General features: G+C 30.5%; 1 protein-coding gene across 9 annotated transcripts in view; it reads right to left on the reverse strand.

Moving 5' to 3' along the window:
• Nucleotides 1-9,147: 9,147 nt before the first annotated feature.
• The window catches only part of LOC119631952 (whirlin), a 100,059-nt gene continuing 85,620 nt past the window's right edge, over nucleotides 9,148-23,586 (reverse strand). For 5 of the 9 annotated variants that reach the window (XM_038024586.1, XM_038024585.1, XM_038024581.1 and 2 more), the window contains 4 exons: nucleotides 15,913-15,999; nucleotides 9,904-10,095; nucleotides 9,693-9,785; nucleotides 9,148-9,604 (listed from right to left, as the gene is read on the reverse strand). In XM_038024586.1, the coding sequence (XP_037880514.1) occupies nucleotides 9,476-9,604; nucleotides 9,693-9,785; nucleotides 9,904-10,095; nucleotides 15,913-15,999 (501 nt within the window). In that variant the 3' untranslated portion in view covers nucleotides 9,148-9,475. The remainder of the gene's footprint in view (nucleotides 9,605-9,692; nucleotides 9,786-9,903; nucleotides 10,096-15,912; nucleotides 16,000-23,586) is intronic. The other 4 variants (XM_038024589.1, XM_038024588.1, XM_038024587.1 and 1 more) reach the window with 1 other exon arrangement.

A 23,586-nucleotide genomic window follows, 5' to 3' on the forward strand; every position in this document is an offset into this window, starting at 1 on the left:
ACGGACGACGTTCCAAGATGAATTTCATTTAAATTTACGCTTTTTCTATGCGTCAAAAATTAAGCTTCTCCTCCAAGACAATTGTGGAGTTACATAACTTTCAAATTTCTAAAGGAGAGAGAAAGTTAGGCCAAGTCCAAAGTCCAAAATCAAGTCTTTCCTTTTCTCGTACAATAAAATTCGAAGGTATTGTCGATCAATTGGAAAATTAAAAACAATTTGTTATCAGTCGGGCTTATGCGTTTTTAGAAATTCTTGCTTGATTGCCAATGCTTGCTTATATATAATGGCTAAAACAAATATTATTGACAATGATTGTTAAAAAGATGAGAGATTTTGTGAAAATATTGCATCGGCCACCTATTGAAGTTGAATTGAATAAAGTCTTAGCGACTATTCAAATGATGAATGATGAATGTTGAAGATTCGCTAGATGTTAAAAAAAAAAAAAAAAAAATTCTACAGATTGTTCCGTTTACAAATAAAAAAAAAAAGGAAAAAAAAATTTGTAGAATGATTTTTGTCCATATCCGGCCGTAAACTTTCTTTGAAAAGTAAACTTCATTAGCTTCAATTAATTAATTAACTTAAATTGTATATTTATTAAGAAAGCCTGAAAATATGTTTTAGGAATTTGATGTTTTGGGTCCGCAAGCTCTTTTTTTTTTTCTTTACAATTCGTTTTTGTTATCGTTTTCATTATTTTATATTTTATACATTTTACACATAGCTATACCTACAAAAATTTCATTTTTCGATTAACTACAACATCATAAAACTTTTCGCCAATTGTTTAGCTTTTTTGTCTTCTTCATTTTATAACAGCTTTAATTTTACAAACCCGCGTCTATTTGCTATCACTATCGGTAGCTATTAGTTTTAATTAAGTTGTATTCGTACCTATTTATATATACATATATATATATATATATATATATATGCTTATATATATATGCTATATTTATATATATATGCTTATATATATATATGTATATATATACGCTAATAGGTAATATTGATAACTAACTTAAGCGCAAATTGTTTTTTTCGTTTTTTTCTTTATCTTTTGTATTTTTCCTAAATTTTAATGCCTGATTGATTATACACACATATGCATATCATTAATTACTATACCATTTGTTTTTCTTGCAATTTTTATAAGATTTTTTCCTTTTTTTTTTTTATTATTTAGTTTACTTAAAATACAAAATGAAGGCGCGTAAATGTTAATACAAAACTTTTTATTTGAATGAGCTAATGAGGTTCTTTCATAATTTAAATATATTACAAGTACTTTCGTTTAATTAATTATATGCTTTGTTTTTAAATATTTTACATAAAGTTTCATAGGCAAGCATTTAAAACTTTTACAAATAAGCCGTTTAAACTGATATTAATTCTTCTTCACTGGCTTCTTGTTCGGATTTTTTGAAAAGTAACGTTTCTTGTTTTAATCAATAGTATTTATTAATTTTACTAATATTTTTTTTTTTTTTTTTTATTTTTTTTTTTATAAATGAACTTATTAGGTCTTTTTGTTTATTATATCAGTGAAAAAGAGGAAAAAGCAAACAAAATATGAAAAGAAAAAACGCATTTTGAAGAAAACAATTTTAATTTTATATGAAAATCTAATTTTGACATATGAAATTTGGTAAAATGTATTTTTTGAAAGCAAACAAGAAGAAATTGTTTCGTTATAACAATTCGTTATCATTCCAAAGTCGATGCTAACTTAAACCATCTAAAGCGACCTTAGAAAAGAGCAGGCGCTTAAAAAAGTGTTGGGTTGGGTATCACTAACATCTATCCGGGGGTAGCTTCCTACGAAATAAACGACGATCTGCTTAATTTGGAATTTCGCCTTAATAGCAGGTGAAGTAAAGCTAAAAACTGCTGCAGACAGAAATGAGTAGACATCGGTTATACCGATTGTTAACGTTCGAAACTCTACGTCGAAGATCTAGTTTTTTTTTTCATTCAGGTCTGGCGGATAGATATTGATATTAAATTTTAATAACATTTACAGAACATATTGACCGTTGTTAGCAGCAACTATCCGTTCTAAAATGATACGAAGCGTTAACGGACTAAAATAACTCTTTTTTGTGCGCAGAATGCTATGTAGAAAAAGTGCCTTCCGAATTCAAGCTGGAGGAATTTTAGAAACCTTATGCTACGAATGTTACCTGCTTACCAGACTTAAGCTACAGGTTCGGTAATAAAAATAAAGTTATTTTAACGATTGCATCACTATTTTAAGACCAATTGAATACACACGAAAAGAAAAACGACCAAAAGGGGAAATATTGTACCACACAATAAGAGAGAAGATCCCAACGATGTTTAACGACGATAACTTGATGAGCTACCATTGCCGAATGCTTCTAAGCGGATACCGATCAGCAAGCCGGCATGATAACAGATACAATGAAAACGGCCGGTACGTTGCACTCCAGCTTTCTGGTTTAGCAAATTCCATGATAAATAGGGAGAAACATGACGGATATGCGTCATTTTTATACCCATCACCTAAGGATAGTGGGTTCATTCATTCCTTTGGTTAAGAGAAGGTTCAGAAATTCTATAAAGTAAAGACCAAGTCCATCAGCAACATTAAATTCTCAATTGATTTAAGCAGGTTCATATTGCGAAAAGGGCCAATTCGATCAAAAGACCCGCCCATAACAGCACGTAAGCTGAGAGCACCTCTATTTTCAAAACCGAAAACTTGGGTTTCTTCACTCATTACAAGCACAAACTGTACCAATAAAACTGTGCACACAGTAGTATGAATGATTCTACGGTATCTGTTCAGAAATTGAAAAAATCGGCTACGCTCACCGAATATTATACAATATATAAATTTTATTCATTTCCATTGTTGGTGATTTGTCTTTTAAGATAAATGCAGGAAGTGCTACAGTTGCATTTTCATGTTTCTTTATGTGATTGATTATGGGATGCCGGCATCGGTTATTCAACTATTTTAGAAATTGTGCATAAGCCATTGATTTGAAGAGATCATATACTAGTAGCTTTTAATTTTTGTTTGTTTTCGATACTGTAGAACTTCTGTTTTATCACCCAATCAAATATCGTACATACGATGTGACAAATAATTATATGTGCAAATATAGTTTTATTTATTTCGCCGCAAAAATTGATAGTCAACTATTTCTGCGCTTAGAGTGCACTTTTTATATGCATCCATCCTCTCTCCCCTTATCAAGTATTTCCTTCTTCAATCGTCTTTAGCCTGGGTGGTCTTATTACCTGAAATTATCGCAGCAAGTTTGTAATTGAAGGAATGACACTTGCTGGTAACAATATTGTCGAGACAGCAGTTGCGATAAATCGGCCCCGCAATATGGTCTCAAATTATCTAATAAGACTCGGACAATTATGATTGCATTAATGCATCTCGATCGTATATCAGAGGACCAAGTGGAAAATATGAATTTGGGGGGAAATAATTGTAGAATTAGGCCTAAATGTAAGGAAACAGCGTGTGCAATCACTTCTTAAGGACGATGCAGATCTTGGATGTGAATAGAAAGTTGCCAAACCACACTTAATCCCCTGCCATATTGTATTTGCCGTCAAATATAGAAAGAGTTTGGAAATGTTATATTTAGTGCTGAGAAAAAAACTATAATTTGAACGGACCTGATGGTTACCATTGGATGGTCTGTTGGGAAAATGTACGACGTCTTCGACTTACGTGTTGCAAGCGTAATTATGACGGTCGATTTCTTACGATATGGGCTGTATTTGATGCATATGTTGACTTGTTAGAGAACTATTTAATAGACTAGACTGAAGAGATATATATGGTGATAAATAGACGCCCCAAAAAGACAACGCTGCCATCTATGTCGCATGGCTTGCAAAGGGTATTTTTTTCAATCATTCAATATAAAAGGTGAATTTAAGAATGTATATAGTTCTTATATTTAAAAAAAAAAAAAAAAAACACTTAAATACAAAATAGAAATTAAAAAAAAAAATTTTTTTTTAAAAAGATTTTTTTTTTTAAGCTAAAACTCAAAATAATTCATTGCACATATAAATATTTGACATACATTTACACATTGTTTTTCAAAAAGGGACAATATCGATGATAAAATAGTTCGTAGTTCAGACTTTGCATGCTTCAGATCAGGTTTTCATTTTTCTCTTTTTCATTTGAATTGATTTCGCTATGGAGAAGTAATGCGGGTTAAACCTTTATAGAGATTTTCGCGAAAGTGCTTGCAGGAATATTGTCCAAAAACCTCTAAAAACCTCTGCTAATCAATTACATAAATAAGATTTTTAAGTAGTTGCCGATATTATCATTTTTTCGATGAAAAAATTTCTGAAATCTGACGTAGGTATGTGTACGTTAATATGCTATATTTGTTACTGCAATTTCGTAAGTGTATTGAATTTAGAATGAGCTTAAATTGAAAAATAACGGAACAATTTAAAAATAGAATAATCTTTGCCTTTGTTTTTTTTCTTCTATGTTATTATAAAGGGTTTCTAAAACAACTTTAAACACGAATTTTCCTTTATACTTTAGTGTTTTAATTAGAAGGAAAAAAAAAAAAAATTCAAATTTTTAGAATTATATCTTTCTCACATCTCCGATTATACATACATTTGTTGTTTGAGCTTAACTTTTTTTTTGTTCTTCTTTATAATTTGTTTTTTTCTTCTTCTTCTTCTTCTGGGAGTTTAGAGAGAATGTGCTTTCAATTTATTTTTGCAGTCTAGAGGATTTCTATTTTAGTTTTCGGTTCAGTTCTATTCAGTTTAAGGTTTTTTACATTTTTTTTTTTTTTTTTGTTGCTTTCTTTTGTTGGTTTAAGTAATTTTCGAAATGCTGCCCTGTCGACACTTTCAACGTTCGTGTTGCCAATCAACCATTTTGTTTTTTTTTGTTTTTTTTTAGGCTTAAATTTACTTTTAATTTCCTTGTTTTGAATTTAATTAAATAAAAGTAGAAGAATAATGAAAATCACAAAAAAATGGTGCCTCTCGTTACACTTTATGCAAATAAAAATGAGAATTTTCACTAATCGTATCGATTGACTGCTTTTGTCTAGTTCATGAGAAATGTTTGGACTCCATAATAAGAATTAGAATTGGTTTGAACCGTTTTTTTTTTTTTTTTTTTTATGATATATATTACGCAGAGTTACCTTTAATAATATCTCAAATAGTGCAAGAAACTTGATGTGTGAAAAATCTTCAAATAAAAATAAATAAATAAATAAATAAAAATAAAAAATAGAGAAACCTGTATATATGCATATGGGAGACACCTCTTGTAATAATGGAGATTATGGGTTCTCTTCTCTTCGGCTTTATCATTAACATTTTTTCGATTAGTTTTGCTGTATCTTTGTAAAGAAAATATAAGAAAATTATATAACATAAATATTTATTGTAACTCGTTTACCAAGTGAATATGAACAATTTTGACATAAGTGTTGCTGGTCGTGTTTTATTATTATTCTTTTCCATTTGCTTTTCTTTATGGTTTTTTTTTCGTTTTTTTTGGTTTTTTTTTTTTAATATTAGAAGTGCGCTGTGGAGTAATTAATTGTACTTAACTTCTTTATTGCTATAATTTTGTTTAGGTTTCATTTTAATTAATCTTTTTTTTTTTTTTTTTTTTTTTTTATATGCTGGTTTTCTCGTGAGTTTATTTATGGTAATGTGTTCACTAAAGGATATCTGCGTTCACGTATATTATCTTACAAGGAATCGCACACGCTTTCATTTTATACGAACAACTGTCATTCATATCAAGATTTGTTGTATCAATATTCAGTGACTTTGATTTCAGTTTGCTTTTCATTCTTAGGTGGGTTTTTGGAGAACTTCTTTTTTCAGTTGTGTGTTCTTCTATTTTTTCTTCCTATTTTTTTTTTTTTTTTTTTGCTACATTCATTGAAATTTGTAAAATTGTTTCGGTTTCCACTCTTTTTTTTCCATTTTGTTTAAGAGACCTTAAGAATAAACACTTGATAGTATAATGTTTAAATTTTTATTGTTGTGAATCTGATGTATTCGCATGTTTTATAGGAAGGCAGCGAATCGAAAGGGGATACAAATATTTAAGAAAGAATGGAAATGTAACTTAAAATAAATCCTGCCTTATACACGGGTAAGTCACAGAAATTTTACTTTTTTTTCTATTATTATTATTAATGATAAAGTTAAATGAATAATTGTAGGATGATGTAAGGTGATGTATGGTATCAATCAAATCATGGCCCGTGTCCCCCTATAATTGTTTCCATTTTTAATTGTTGTTATTTATATCATTTATTATTATTTTTAATTATTATTTATTATTACTATTATTTTTATTAATTAATATCATTATTATTTAGTTACTGTCATTTTGAGTTTTAATTATTGCTAACTATATTTTTAAATTATTATCAATTATTTTTATTTTTAATTATTATTATTATTATTATTATTATTATTATTATTATTATTATTATTGACCCTGAAATGAGAAAACAATACCCAGATTGTACCCTGCCTAAGAAGTAAGCAGTATAATAATGGTTTTGAACACTTGCATAATACGTAATCATATAACACGCAACATGCGAAATGCTACGCCCAGTTGTTACACACACCGCAAAGGGCACCCTCGAAATTATTTGAAGGAAATACTTATTTACTACCAAAAAAAAAAAAAAAAAAAAAATCGGATGACCCAGCAGATTATCGACCGATTACCTACCTGTCAGTATCATACAAATTGCTCACTAAAATAATTGCGAATAGTTTATACGCTCACTGCATGTCAACAAAGATAATACGAAGCGATCAGAAGGAGGGCGGGAAAGAAACCCAAGAATACAAAAATCAAATTATTGACACGATTATATTTGGCCAAACCATACAAAACCGAAGAAATCTGAGCATGGCATCCATTGACTACCAAAAAGCATTTGACTCGAGGCCGTATCACTTCTTGCTACAAGTCTTGCAAACATACAAAGTCAATTATATAATAATCGGGTTTTCACAACACGCTATGGATCGGTGGAATGTAAAACTGTGCATTGGGAAGGAAACAAGTGACTGAATTGCAAACCGACGAGGGCGATGCATTGCGTTTGCTTAGAATCAAGTAACTTCAGTAGATGGGTCAATAAAATGAAGAATGAGGTGGGATACCGGTTAAAAAATAGAAACACTGACATTTACATCAACCACCTAATGTACAATGTACAATGGACGAAACTATATTTCCCCAACAAAGATAAGCTACACAGAGCAGTAGGAATGATCCGTTAGTTCAGCCTAGGAATTGGAATAGAATTTCGATGGGAGAAGTGTAAGGTAGTAAACATGAGGTCCGGTAAAATCTGCGAAGATAAAGGCTCACTTTCCTTCGACATGGATGGTATAGTGGAAAGTAGGATCAATGAAGAAAATTAAAAATATTTAGGATTTCTTCAACTGAAAGGTATACTGGTGCAGGAAGTGAAGGTAAAAATAAAATCCGCATTGGAAAAAAGCTCAACTCAAAATACAAATGCAAAATTATCAATGCTTGAGCTATATAACAATATACACCTGCTCTTTTGGACTAGTGAAATGGAGCAGCACAGACAATAAGAACGACCGAATACCAAGACAATGTGCACCACCCATGCACTGCCAAAGAGTGAATCAATCTACCGCGCCAACTTGTCGGTCGTGGGCTAGCGTACGTACCGAGCTTGCATGATGCACAGATCACGAAATTGAGGACATGTTTTACTTAGCAAAGAGAATGCCCTAACACAGAAGTGTTGAAATTATACGTCACTAATGCTATGTAATTGGACTTAAAGCGAATTGCACGGAAACCATGCGAATGAAGTTGAGGAAAGATACAATAGACCTGCAGAGTACCTACTAATGGTTAATCAGAGGGGAGTTGTTTTTTGAGAGGGAAGGATTTATTACAGCTATAGAAGATAAAGTAACATCCACAATATGCCACCAACGGCATATAATAAAGCAAGAAATAGAAACAGACTTATGCCGGAAATTCGGGAGCGCTATAGAAACAATAGTTCGTATTATTGCCGGGTGCACAAAGCTTGCTAGCACGGTATACCTGGATAGGCGCAACCGGTAATGTAAAATAGTACATCGTAGTACACGTCTAAAAAACGTGGTATACAAATACCACGACTATTATATTAGAAGTATCAAGCAGCGCCTGTAGGGCGGTTTAAGGTGATGTGAGGTGTATGATATCTAATCGTAGCCCGTGTCCCACTATAAAATTTTTACTTGTTTTTATTTTTAATTATTATTGATATTATTTATTATTGCATTATTACTATAATTATTATTTATTATTACTATCATTATTATTATTATTATCATTATTATTATTTTTAATTATTAGCATAAATTATTAGTATTAATTAATATCATTATTATTATGATTATTATTATTTTTAGTATTAATTATTGCTAATATATTTTTTGAATTATTATTATCAATTATTTTTATTTTATTATTATTAGTATTATTATTATTATTATTATGATTATTACTATAATAAATTGCTATTATTTTTCTTATTCTTATTTTCAATTATTATTAATATCAGTATCATTATTAATTACTATCATTATTATTATATTATTATTCTTGTTATTATTAGTATCATTATTATTATTATTATTATTATTATTATTATTAGTGTTATTATTAATTATTTTAATTTTTTGTTATGGTTATTATTATTTATTATTTTTTGCTTTTATTTTTAATTATTATTGTTATTATTATTATTTATAATTATTATATTGTATTATATATATTTTTAGAACACAACTGATATCATATGACATTTATCAAATATATATATATATATATATATATATTTTTTTTTTTTTTTTATGATGATGATGATTGTAGCTGCGAAGATATTTTCCCTTTTAAGCACACATCCATTCATATTGTGAACAGCCATTTAAGAAGGTAATCGTTGTTATGGTTACTTTTATTACTTTTGCGGTTCGCTATCCATTATTGGTAAACGGTATCATAATTTTTTTTGTCAAACATTTGATGAGTAGGTGTTGGTTCGCGAGACGATAATGGTGATGTTAAAGTATCAATAGTTTGTTTTTGCGTTTTTGTATCGAAATGGGTGCGACTACAGCGTGCTCCTGATCTATGTAAATGATAAAATTGATGATAACGCTGTTCTTCTTCTTTTTGACGTGTCGTTTTATGAGGATTTTTGGCGATGTTATTGATGTTGTTTCCATTGCTATGCTGATGGCTATTAAGTGATGATGGCAGTGGCGGTGGATTTTTAGCTTTTGTGAGCGGTATTGGTGTTGGCATTGGTTTTGGCGTTGTCGTTACGTCGATACCCCATTCGTATAGGAACTCAAGTTTCTGCTGTTCCAATGGGTCATCACTAGCCGGCAGGGCAAGCAAATGTTAGGCTTCTAAAAATATTAATGCTGTTGGTTTAGGTTCAAGGTTTGATTTTTTTGCTTCGACTACTAAGAACGTAATTTCAGACTTTTCACGATTAGCGAAACATTCAGCTATTAAGCGGGCAACCTCCTGCAAAATGCATACACGATTAGTTATCCGGATACATATTGAAATCTTGTTAATTTATATATATATATATATTAATATAAAAACCAACCTCATGATGTAGACCTTCAACTTTATTCCCATCTACTTCAAGTATTAATTGTCCTACCTCTAGGCCACCTGCTTCATAAGCTGCACCATTTTCCTGTTAAAGCACGTAAATATCATAAAAATGCGTGAATATCATAATAGTATATATATATATATATATATATATATTTCTTTTATCTCTTTCTGATATAATATTGACATTTAATACCCACATGTATATTGATGATCCTGGGAAGCGGATGTTTTGTGTTAGCACCACCTTCAATGGCAATACCTAAAATTGGTTTTGTTTTCTTTACGGTTACATGTAAATTGCCTCTGTTATCAGGTACGACGTTGGGATTGTGTTCATGAATTTGATCAGTCGTTGAACCATTCTGCTCAGCTGACAAACGTTGCATAGACTAAAAAATTTTATAACAAAAAATATTATCCTTTCAACGACTTCATAAAAATTTGCTTTTAAATATGCATAAGAGAAATTTCCGAAAAGTAGCAAAAAATCACACAAGAGGATCGAAAGATCAAATGCATTACGCGATATGTAAACATCGAAAACAAGAAGTGACAGCGTCGGTTCGTTAAACATGTAACAGGTTTTGTTGTTTATTAAAAATTGCTTTCTTTTGGGTTTGTAAACATGGCTTACTCTTACACATGCAAAACTATTCATTCCACTTTAACAGTACAATAGAAATGATGACGAGTTTTCATACTCTTTGTTACTAAAATTAGAAAATCAAATCGTGTAATCGTAAAACCTATGTGCTTAGGTAACGCTTAACGGCAATCATACTGATTAAGAAGGAGAGTCGAGAGCACTTTAAGTTTAAGCAATGACAGTGTCGTTCAACTTCTTTAAATTTTTCTTTTTATTTAGAAATTCCTTTTCATAAAGTAAGCATCGCATAGTAACTAAGAAAAGCGTCTTTTACTCTCTCTGCCGATTATTTAACGGTTACTGACCCAATATCACATAATTACTATCGATGGAAAAATATATAGAAGAATGTTTAGTATGATATAACAGTATTATGTTATTTTTGAAAAAAATAGCGAAGAATGAATGATTAAATAAAATGCTGTACACGTATTTTCATAATTTTATATTATCGCGAGTAATAATAATAAGTTATTCTAAATTTTAATTTCCCAGACCTTAATATATGTTATCTCATTTATTAATAATTAATAATCAAGTAATAAATTTTAAAATTTGTAAAAAATTTTAATTGATTTTTTTCTCCTACAACTATTCGCATTCCCCTCTTGTCGTCCACTCAAGATTCGATTACAATTCTCATATAGTCGGCTACATATCCCATCGATCCAACACAGCAATAGATTATGAGTATAGGTATGCAACATTCAAGTGATTCCAAGGATTATTTTTTACATTTTTTTAAGCTTGTCTATCCGTTTGTCTCTCTTTCCATGTAATATCCATCCATCTAATTGCATTCCGTTCAATCTAGAAGTCGCAATATTCCCAATATTTTGATGAAATATTATGATACATTGATATTTTTTAGCCCAAGAACGAATGCTGTTGAATCATTTATGAGACCGCTATCCAAATAATCTCAAAAATGTGGGAAAGTCCTTGTGAATGAAAAAATGTTTCCATTCTTAATATATCGCAACAAAACTTGACAAAAGATAGCATTTTGGAAAAATTTGGATAAAAATGTAAATGTTTTAATATACCTTATAGTGTAAGGGTCTATAGGGGAAACAAGATCGCAACTGGCACTCGGCACTCGGTATCTTTAGTGCGGTGAAATTCTTTTTATTTTTATAGATTTGCTTTTCCGATCTCTTCCCATATACAGGGTTCGTAATGAAGAGTAAAATATTATTTGACAACAAAGTATAATTCCTGATATATTATGAGAAAAATAGATGAAGAATTGCTTTCGAAGAAACGATATAGGGTTTTATAGTAGACGGTTTTTCATTGTCAAGTCGTTCTTTTATTTAAGTTAATCGTTAATAGTTTTTTCAAAAATCTGATTAGATTGAAATTCAAAAAAAAATCTATCAATAATATGACGTCAGCAATGACAATATTTGCATACCTAACATAGGAGTAGCGGGAAAAGTTATTCGAAATGGAAAAAATCGATAAATTATTGCAAATTTTTCGATTACTTAAGCAGTTCTAACTAAGCATTAAATTGCGAAATCGAAAATGATGAAAAGATGAGAAATTTCGTTCTTTTCGCAACCAGCGTTCGTAAAGTAAAGATCTGTGCGTGTTTGGTCCGACTTTTTTTTGTTTTTTTTTAAATTTGTATTTTTATAGTTTTTTTTTTTTTTTTTTTTTTTTTTGTAATAAGAACGTCATAAAGTATGGTCTACACAGTTGAAAGCATCGGTCACCGACTATTGTCTATAAATAGTTTTACAGATTCACCAATGGAGCAACTCAACTTATACGTATCACTTTTCGATGAAATTGTCGCTAACGTGAATAAAAATTTGTACGATGTCTATGATGTATTTGTGCGTAATATGGTCAGCGGTAAAGTCAACGTGGTTGTGGCTCGTATGACATTCGAAAAAGTTATCTCGAAATTGAGACGAATTTCTGATGTAATAGCCATAGATTTATGCGAGATAACACTTGAAAGACTTCCGAGAATGTATATATTTGATGAGCATATAGCTGATTTAATTCAGCTTATTGCGACCATTGTGGAACGAAATGGCTTTGCCAGGGAAGCGGCCGCAACCTTGGCAACTTTGCCCTTCAACAAAGTTAGTTCGTATAATACTGTGCCGTTTAGATTTGACATGTATGTCAAAATTGCTCGTCTATTTTTGGAAGCTGATGACGTAGGCCAAGCTGAAACTTATATAAAACGCGCTGCTAAATTATTACCAAAAATAACTGTAGAAAAATCAAAGATATCGTATAGAATGTATTACGGCCGTATCTTGGAGCGCAGACATCAATTTGCTGAGGCTGCTAAACACTACATTGACTTATCCTCTATACCGCATGTTTCTACGCCTGTATTACAAAGAGCTATCGTTTGCACCATCTTAGCGCCGGTTTGTCAGGAACGCTCCATTCTACTCGCTCAATTACATCAGGACAAACGTGTCAAAAATTTGCTAGCTTATGATATAATCGAAAAAATGCATCTTGCAATTGTTGTGAAACGTGCTGAACTGCAGCAATTTGAAAGTTTATTGCAGGAACATCATAAAGCAATCGCAACAGATGGTATATCCGTTTTCGATCGTGCCATTATCGAACATAATGTAATGGCATATGATAAGGTATACGGTATAATATCATATGAAGCTTTGGCTGCTATCTCGGGAACGCCCACTGATGTTACGGAACTCGTTGGAACTAAAATGATAGCTGAGGGACGCTTGGAGGGTCATGTCGGAAAATCAGTTCAATTAACGAACAAAAATCAATAAGGCCACCGACAAAAAAAACCAGCTATAAAATCGAAATAATTAACGAAAATTCAAGCCAACAATGGCGTAAGCCTCAATATTATGCTCTCACGCTAATTAAAATAAATAAAGAGGCTTGAAAATATCAAATTGCACATGTCTCTTCTTATTTTGCATTCATTTTAAGGAATTATCTCAAGGGGTTTTTCTAATCGACGATCTCTAATCAAAACTGAATTTTCACAAAACCATGAACAGCCTTGGTTTACAACCCTTTACTTAGACAATCAACTGTTTTTTGTGTTTTTTTTTTTTTTTTCTCTTCTCGTACAGTTGCTTATAACGACATACTCGACACTGTCGTTGTTATATGCATTCGGTCGGGGAAATGAAAAAAAAGTGATATACATATACTTTGTTATAAATGGCTAAGGATCGATGTAAAGGTTGTTCTTATCATTCATTAGATTTTCGCGAGAAAGCCTTTATTAAAAATTCCTGTTGACCTCTATTCAAATACTGTTCGCTATCTGTGCTTTAAACGATCAATAAAGCAAATGTGTTAATCCAACAGCGGTTTTAAGTTTCACATAAGCACTAGTCTAGAAATTTTATATCAAAAATTCAGAATTATGAACCGAGACTGATTTTCGAAATTAATTAATTAATTCTCACCACATTTATTCGGTTTTTTTTTTTTCTCCTTCCTTTCTTGCAATAATTTTGATCTCGATTCGTTATGTTTTCAATGTCTGGGATTTTTACGATTTACCATACAATCGTGGACAAATGTATGCATGTATGCAATGTGTACAAGTTATCTGAGCCGTACTTCTCCGATTATTGCAGTTTGCACTGCGAACCGATTCTCAGTGCTGAACAGTACGTTTCGCTTAATACCGTCGTTAAGGGAAGATAACATCATGTGTGCTACAGAAATAGGCCCGTTTTATAAAGAAAAATTTAAAAATGTATCAATACAGAGGTTTATCTCCATATGAAAGCTTATCGTACTGTTGCAGAGTTTACTTCTCGGACTAGAACGACAAAGTAGATATTTTCTCAAAGGTTAACTTAAAATATGTTTGGTTAAACAACAAAAAAACTAGACGAACAGGCGTACAAGTAAGCTCAGATTGAAAATGATTCTGAATCGATCGGTATAATAAAAGATGGGTCTAGGTCATGTCTTTCTGGGTGCTGCATAAAAGCACACACGGAATATAAAGTTGCAGCCGAAGTGGTCTACAGTGTGAAATGTATCTTGGAAAAATTAATCTTTTGTCCGCCCACAATCATTCGCCAAGGAGCACTTAGGTGCATAAAAATAAAGCCCACACAAGATTATATTACTCTTTAGTGAGAAGAAAACTGAAGTCTTATTATCACATTCTGACGTTGTCCCCGCTTGCGATTAAGTTTTACTATCATTTGAGAGTTGGTTGGTATCAATCATATTTGGTAGCTCGCAATAACATTTTTCATTTTTCAGTTTTGGTATAAAACAAAAGACGCAAAAGTCGCAAAACCAATTAAATAAAAATGTCTACGACTGCCTCGTGAAATGTGACTTTTTGTGATAATACTGTTAGTGTGAACTAACCGTTTAGGGTACAGATAATCACCGCGTAAAAAGGAACCAAGTATGTTAATGGACGAGCGAATTTTTTTTTTTTTTTTTAGAAAAGTTTGACGAATTATGTGTATTATCAACATATAGTTTAAACAAAATAACGAAAATGCAATCCAACTGGCTAATGTAATCGATTTATTGTGAACTGAGATTATGTTCGAAGACAGACAGACGTCTTTAATGAAAACTCTTAGATGATAATTTTTAAAATTGGATCCTGTCTAGAAGATAAATATTTAAGCACAAGTTGCTTACAACTAGTGCTTAAATATTTAATTTGTTCACGCGTTTTAACGGATTTGCTTTCGTTCTTTATCCTTCTTGTGGGTTTTTGATTTTCAAAGAAATTTTTGTTCCTATGTAATACATAGATAATTGTAATGAAAAAGTAAATAAATGATGTATATACATATATTACATGGATTACGATATGAAGGGTGCTTAAGAGTAAATGATTTTAAAACAAAATGATACTCAAATACAAATCAAAGGCTAGAGAGCAAGCATTTCTCAACTCAATCATATTTCAATCAGTTTTATTATAAACAATTTAAATATATAATTAAATAAATATATAAGAAGATTTCAAATTATTACGGTCTTATGTGTATTTTCTTTTTTGTTTTGTTTTTTTTTTTGTTTTTTTTTTCTATACAACAAGCAAATTATTGGCAATTTCGTAATAACCAATTATCATAAACGATAAATACGAGGGTTGGAAATGAATTTAACTTTTTTCTCATTATTATTATTATTATTATTATGACTTTGCTTTTTTTCTTTTTTTTTTTAGCAAAAAATAGCAAAATAATTCGATAATGAAAAGAGAATTGTTGTCTCGGGTGTCGTGTTAACGATTGTGATTACGATTGTGATTGCAATTAATCGGTGGCGTTCAATAAATGATTTAAAAAGTATGTGTAAAGTGATCTTTTACAGGCGAATGTTTGTTTCAATTATAATTGAGAAATGAAAATAAAATCAAACCTGTCTACATATTAGAGAAAAGAGTTATTTATAACTTTTTCTCTCGTACCTTAAGAGAAAATTCTAAGTTTGTTGATAACTTTCTTTGTTTCGTTGTTTATTTATTTATTTTTATTTGTTTTTTTTTTTTTTTTTTTTTTTTTTTTTGATAGGTATTGTTGTGCTTTTGATTTTTCACACTTACCTGATGTCTACGTACACCCTTCTCATTTAGTAATGTGCTGCCATCTTCCTTCATATCGAAACTTCTCGAGAGTTTTGTAGCCAACTCCTAATTAGCACATTTTTATGTTTACATATTTTGTTTTTTTTTTTTTTTTTTTTTTTTTTTTTTTTTTTTTTTTTTTTTTTTTTTATTTTTTTTTTTTTTTGGTTTTTTCACATATTTGGCCCCCCGAAGATTAAAAGGGATTTTTGCGATAGAATTGCATTTGATTGTAGGTGGGAAGAAGGTTTAAAATGTGAAAAAAAAAATTATTGAATTGATTTGACGATAAATTATAATAATTATATTATAGTGAATAAAAAAAAAAATAAATAAATAAGACATTGGTTTTAAACAAAACAAATTGCAACAGCACACTTAGTGTTAAAAGTGGTCACATGAGACATGTTGTGGTCAATTTAAGTTTCTTTTAGCTTTGCCCGAGTTTTTGTGCATGATATTTAGTAAGTTTGTAGTATATTATCGTTTCAATTGAAGACAAATATTTCGTTTCCGCCAAAAAATATTTCGATTATTTTAAAGCATTAAGAACGATCTGATGTATAAATTGTGTTGGTATCTATCGATGTATGTATTTCTCATTTTACAATTTTTACCTTAAGAAGGCAGTGCAGGATATTATTAAAAATCTACTTTAGGAATAATTTCATAATTGCTTTTTATTGCGAATTAATTTAGCAATATAACTGAATGAAGGACTTTCTAAAAACACCTAAACTATGATTTTTTATTTTCGCTTAAGGAGACTTTAATAGAGAAATATTAATGTTTTCATTGTTTATCAGTTATTATAACATATTTCAATGTATTTAACGTAGAGTATTTCAACTGTCATTGCGTCAATTAAATAAACGATTGATCGAATTGATTTTTTTAATTTTAGTTAAGTTCCTCTCAATAGTAATAGAACTTCACCCTGATACCAGTTTGCCAGGCTAAGAATATGTGATTCATTTCTGCTGGGGCATATGCCTATATATAATATCGGGAGAATGAAATTTCATTTTTGTCATAAAATTAGCGCAATTATATTCACCTACTGCTAGGAACAAAATAATTTATATTCCAATAATTTAATTCCAAATATATTCAAAAACATATTTTGAGCAAAAGATTCAAAATTGCAAAATTTTCTCTTCTCAATTAAAAACAAATAAGGAAATTATTTATCGATCGTAACTGGATCGTTCACAATCATTGCCGTTATCCTAGAAAAGACTAACAAAAATGAAAAAAACAAAATTTTTATACTTTTTTTTTTCCGTTGGCAGTTTTAAGCTTCTATCACATAACGTGTATGGGCTTTGCAGACGTGTCCCTTGACCGGTTTGGATCTTTCTGCAATTCTTTTGCAAATTTTGTAAGTGATATCTTCATATTTGTGAACGAAAGAATGCTTACCAAAGATATTACACAGGTGGGCAGGTGGACAGATGGACAGACGAGAAGAGGGACATCCTTAGGTGGATTCCGAAATTGTAAATGGTCAAAAATTTATATAGTTTATGAGTTAATTGGAGCTTATTTTCGCGCGTTTAAAACTATGGAATTTTTTAATACTAAGTAGGCGAGGTTAATTTTTCGAGTTTTTGTGCAGGTGCTACAGCGTCGCTAATTGAATATAATTTCGAACTTTTTGTCAATTTATTTGCCATAGATTATGAGTAATGAGCAAAAATTCAATGTTTTATATCTTTTGAAAAGCATAGGTGCTCTCAGTTTACGTAATACTATAGGTATAGTCCTTCAACTAATTTAGCCCATTTTCAATATGACCCTGCGAACAAGAACTTTCAATGCTTTCGCCAAATCTTAAATCGATAGCTACAGCTATAGCTGCGGCCAGGAGAATTATTACAACAGATATTACATAGAGGGACAGATACGCAAACGAACCGACGACCATGCTTAAATCGATTCAGAATTTAATGCAAGATATGTCGGTGTACAAAATTTCATCGAAATATTTCAAAAATTATAATCTTAGGATGCTTATAAGTTGAATATACGAAAATAAAACAGAAGCGTAGATGGACAGACAAGCTTAGACCGATTCAGAAAGTGATTCGGAATCGATTGGGTAAAAAATGGGCTTATCGCAAGTCCTTTCGCATGTTGCATATATCATCGCGCTAACTCAACATGACCTTGTACCACAAGTGGCAAAATGCCATTAATTCTTAAAAAGTCGATTAGATAAAAAAAAGATTTAATATTTCAAAGTTAAAAACAATTTTCGGAACGATTAAGTCATTTAATGTAATTCACAGCAATAAAAATAATTTAATCAAATTATAAGTAATTTACACGAGATTGGAATATGATAGCTGAGTTATGAAGGGTGTACGCGAAAAAGATGTGAAAGTACCGTACCTTAAGTCAAGAATATAAATTTTTAACGAATATTTGTGTGGAACTTTTAAACTCAAGCGTCGAAGATATATATGCCGACCAGAAAAGGTCTAATAGAACACAATCTACTTCGATTGGTAGAAAAATTAGTTGAATCATTATTTCAATTTTAACAAATTTGTGAAAATTAAAATTATATATTAGATTAAGTGACGTCACGTCCTATGAAAGGAAGACTATAAAGTTTTGCATGGCTCTTATATACTTAGAGTGCTTTCATGGTTTTCGGTGACATACGTTTACCTCGATATTTTTTATGCTTGTTATACCTTACATCATTTGTAGCATAATAGGTTAGTGTGCGAAGACTTGAGATAGGATCACCTTTTATTATACCGATCGATTCAAGCTTGTCTCCACGTTTGTTTGTCTCACTGTTTCGTTTTCTTATGTTCAGAATACACGTCGTAAGTTTTGAGATATTTTGATGGTGTGTTTCGATCCAAACACGAACACTATGAAAAATGTTTCGAATCGGACCATTTTTTCAATAGTTTCTCACGCAATGCCTTATTTTGATGGCTCCTTATAAGAAAAATTAATATGAATTTCACAAGTTCGCGATAAAAATCACTTAGTAATAGTATTTCGATATATTAAATTGGTGTCGGATGGTGGTCGGATGAGGCAATTTTTTGAATTCCTTGCCATATAACCTTTCCTAAGAAAAGAGAATCTTTATACAGTAACGAGGCCTAAATGCTTTCATAATAATAATAATTGAACATAAGAATTAACCGTAACCGAAGTTGGATTACGTAAGTCTATTTTCTGGATCCTAATCCACATAAGTATAAGCCTTCATCTGGTCCCATTTTTATTATATTTTATGTTACAAATTTTTCTTTAGTCTTGGTGAATTTGGATCATATTGTTTAATTTTTTCGATCGCACGACAGGGAATATAACAACATTTTTGACAAATTAATTAAATTTGCTAAATTTAGACCACGTTGACATTTGAATATTCTCTAATATGATGGATGTCTTCCATGAAAATTATGCTTTTACATAAAAACGATATATAATTTTTGGTATATCATTAATTAAGCAAAGTAGTGTAGGCTATGTCTTGCCCCACTGTAGTATGCTTATTGTTACATTAATGTTTGATAACATTGCAACTAATGTAAGCGCAACTTTCATAATCGTTGCAAAACATACATGTCGGTAAAGTGCTAGAAAGCTAGAAATGGAAGCAATTTGTTCTCAGAATTTCTAGAGAAAGTTCTCTCCCCAAAAAGATTATGACAAATAACTCATATGAATCATTGAATTACGTTCATTCGAGTAGAAGTAGACGTGAATGATAGGACAAAGCTTAGCCATATGTGGCTGTAGTGACGCTCAAAGAGAGCGTGTGAAATGAATTTCTTATCATTAATCTCTCCAAGATTCAGCTAAATCGACTCAATTTCTTCTGCATTAAAGATTTACGTTGAAATAAAATGAAAGCTTGATAAACTTTTCATTTGCAGCTTTTTGTGTTTAGGCTTTTTTTTTTTTTTTTTTGGAAACAATGGATACTCCATGGGTCCGATTTAATTAATTCTACCTATCGTGAGATGGTGCGATAGTATGTACGAACAATGTAAAAATTTTGCTCTTTTAGAGATTAAAGGCGAAATTCTTTCCGCAAATCACACTAATTATTAGACCATATACGTTCTGGCACATATTTGGTAAATATCGCAAGATTCTGTAGTTGTCTCAAGCAAATTTAAAGCAGTTGCTATGGAAATTATTCTCTGTTACTTTAATGCGCCGATTTTTAACATAACATAGTCCTAAGTGACTTTCTTTTTAGGATTTCATTTTTGTTTTTCTTGTTCTTCTTCAATTTCTTTTCCTGTTCTTGTTTTTTATTTTTATTTTTTTTTTTTTTTTGTTATTGTTTTCACTGAAGATCGATAATGAATTTCATATGGTTACGATATTTGGGATCAAATATCGTTTTAGCGCCTAGGTGTGGTATGTGCGTATGTGTGTATTTGTCTCTGTTGGATTAATTGGACTATATTATAATGCACCACAGTAAAATGATCAAATCTCTGCATATGTGTCTTGTTGAGCTCATGTAATTTGTTTAACGATAGCAAGCAGTTCGCCTATCCCTTCAGACACACTCGCAGAGAATAAAAAACGCACTTTAATAATAAATTGGAAATAGAATATATGCATAATGTATATTACAAATTACACGCTATATAGAATGAAGAGTGCGAAACGTATGTGAAATTATTATTTTTTTTTTTTTTCAAATGTATTCAAATGTGTTTATTAAAGCTACTAACTGTAATACAAAGCACTGAACTAAACTTTTTTTTTTTTTTTTTTAAATACAATAAGGATATAACAATAATAACAACACTACGTAATTAATTAATGCAACTACTAAATACTACAATAATTGTACAAGTGATTAGTTGCGAAAGTTACAGAGAGAATATAAATACACGTAGAATTTATGTTTTAGTTTAAATTAACATTCATGAAGAGTGATAAACCATAAAGGGAAGAGAATAAATTTAAGTTCTGAGTTTTTTTATTTTGCACATATAAGAAAGTTTTGGTTGTGCACAATATGCTCAAATGAAATCAAATTTTAGTAAATTTAATTAACAGTAATTAATACAGGGTGACTCATGCGTTAAGGTGCAATTATATTTTTCAAGCCTTCTTCTTGTTATTTTTTGTTCTTTTTTTAATATTTGTTTTTTTTTTTTTTTATAGTGCTTTCATTTTTGAAAATAATTTTGAATAAAATTAAAAATTTGTTTTTTAGAATGAAATATAAAATTAAAAACGGAATAATTAAAATAAGGAAATACTCGTCTCGGGGCGAACTTTGCATACCCCTGTAACTATTTTATTTTATATTTTTAAATTTAAAATAAAAAAAAAAATAAAAAAACCGTATTTATCTCTCTGGACTTATCTTCAAGAAATGATCATGATGTAGGTAGATGTAGGCAGGTAGGTGCTCTTTGCCCGCTTTATTTTTATTATTTTTTTTTTAATTACGAAATGTGCAAATCGCCGGATCAAAATTTTACGTGACTTTGTTAATCTTTTTGCTGTAGGTAGGAATGGTAATGAATTATCGCTGAAAGTGTACTGAATTTTCAAAAATTTTAATTTAAAAAAAAAAGGATTACAAGGAGAAGAATTTCGTTCTTGAGACTCTTTGAATGTTGAAATATAAAATAGTTACTTGGAGCTGTGTTAGGTAAATAAAATATGGTGTTCGTGAAAGGATAATATCTGATTTTTTTTTTTTTTTTTTCTCTCAAAAAACTGACAAATATTCTAGCCAGGATGATAAAGATCCGTTATTGTGATGCAGACGTTAGTATTCCGAATTCGGAAAGTTTCTGGCGAATAGATTCATACAAACAACTTGGAAGGGTTGAACAATATTTCTTATTAACTATTTGATCCTCGGACATGAATTGCTTGTGAACAACATGGAAATAATGACAAGAAATTGTTCAACGGGAATTTGTAATGCTCTGCTGTGTTGGTTTTTTTTGGTATCGGTCCATCATGTTGAAGTGTTTCTAAATTGTAATCATGAACTTTAACGTGTATATGCATCCTCATTCATATAAAGTAATGTTTTCAATCATTTGGACAAAATCTTACTCCGCAATGAATACGGCTGTGTTGTATCAAGGCGAGAAAATGAACGAGAAAATTGAAAATCGTTCATTAAATTAATTGAATTAATTAAATTTCAACTGATATTTCAGTAATGTTTTCAGCCCATTCCCGACATTTAAACGAGGGTGGTTAAGTTCAAAGAGATCATTGGTTTTGCTGATATATATTTATCAATATATTTACGGTCTTCTCATGCTGCCTTTTATCATATTTCGATGCGTCGCCATTAGCATGCCTTATACTGCACAACGCTTGAGGTATAAGGATATGCTAAGTTTATGCAAGTATAGCCCATACCCAAAAGAATTTGAGATAGATATTTTTTTTGGAACTTTTATTAGACAATTTCAAGTTTGTCTGTCCCTCTGTCAGTCTATATTGTTTTCTGGTGTTCAGTTTTCAAGTCGCGATTTTTGAGACATTCTGATGACGTATTTTGGCCCAAAACCGAACGCTATTGAACCACTTTTTCGACCGCTTCCTACATAAAACCTTATTTGAAAAATCATTATGTGAATAATTGTATCACATATTGTACGAAGTGGATTACGTAATATAATGGTGGGCGAGCGCTCCGATGCAATGGTTTCACTTGTTTTCTGACTAAAATTTAATACAAATTCTTTACTCAATAAATTGGTTCGCTTTGAAAACTCGCCACTAATAGTTCCCAACAACTACAAAAGATGGCTTACATTTACGGACAATTTACACTTACGAACATATCGTATGCCTTGAAATTACTCTTGGTTAGATGGGTGATCGCTATTCACTTCTTCTTTTTAGAGTAAAATTTCCATTAATTTTTTCAACACAGTCTTCCGTATAGTGTAAACTCAATTAAACTTTTCGTTATCAATATATACCCGTTTTGTCCAATTACAGGAAGAAAGAAATCCTTGCAATGTTAAATAGATATTAGAAACTCTCTGTATTATTCTACGCTTCATATAGAAGTTACAGGAGGTTTTGCGAGCATTCATTGGGGCACAAAATAGGTAACGCAATTGCGGAATGCAACAATAATTTACCTTAAGAAAAATATTAGATAATTTTTTTTCTAAAATGTTCTCTCAACTTTTTTCAATCGAACAAATTGTAAACTGACAGACCTGATTACATCGCCATAGTAACTTGGCTTTGATGGGAGAATACATAACACTTTTTAAGATCTCTATGGTCTATATTACAAACAGAACAAGTGCAAAAATAAAAATAAAAAAAAACTAAAAATTCATAGAACTAAGATAAAGAAGAAGAAAAAAAAAAAAAAAAAAACAATATGTTGATAAACTAATTTACATTTATGACCAAATGGCGATTAATAAAATTTTCCAAATTAGAATTAATTTCTGCTTTACTTGACTTTTCAAAATGCAAGTGCAAACCAAAAATAAATTGCATGTTTATTCAATTTTATTGAAACTAATATACGAAAGCAGGCTAAGTAGAATTTTCATACGCAATTCAATATCACAACAAATAATAAAGCTGTATTTTTTATTCTGATACCAAGTTTTCAATACCCACCACCTAGGTATGCAATGCATTTTATTG

The sequence above is a fragment of the Glossina fuscipes genome, unplaced genomic scaffold (assembly GCF_014805625.2).
Source record: "Glossina fuscipes isolate IAEA_lab_2018 unplaced genomic scaffold, Yale_Gfus_2 1, whole genome shotgun sequence".
Lineage (NCBI taxonomy): Eukaryota > Metazoa > Arthropoda > Insecta > Diptera > Glossinidae > Glossina > Glossina fuscipes.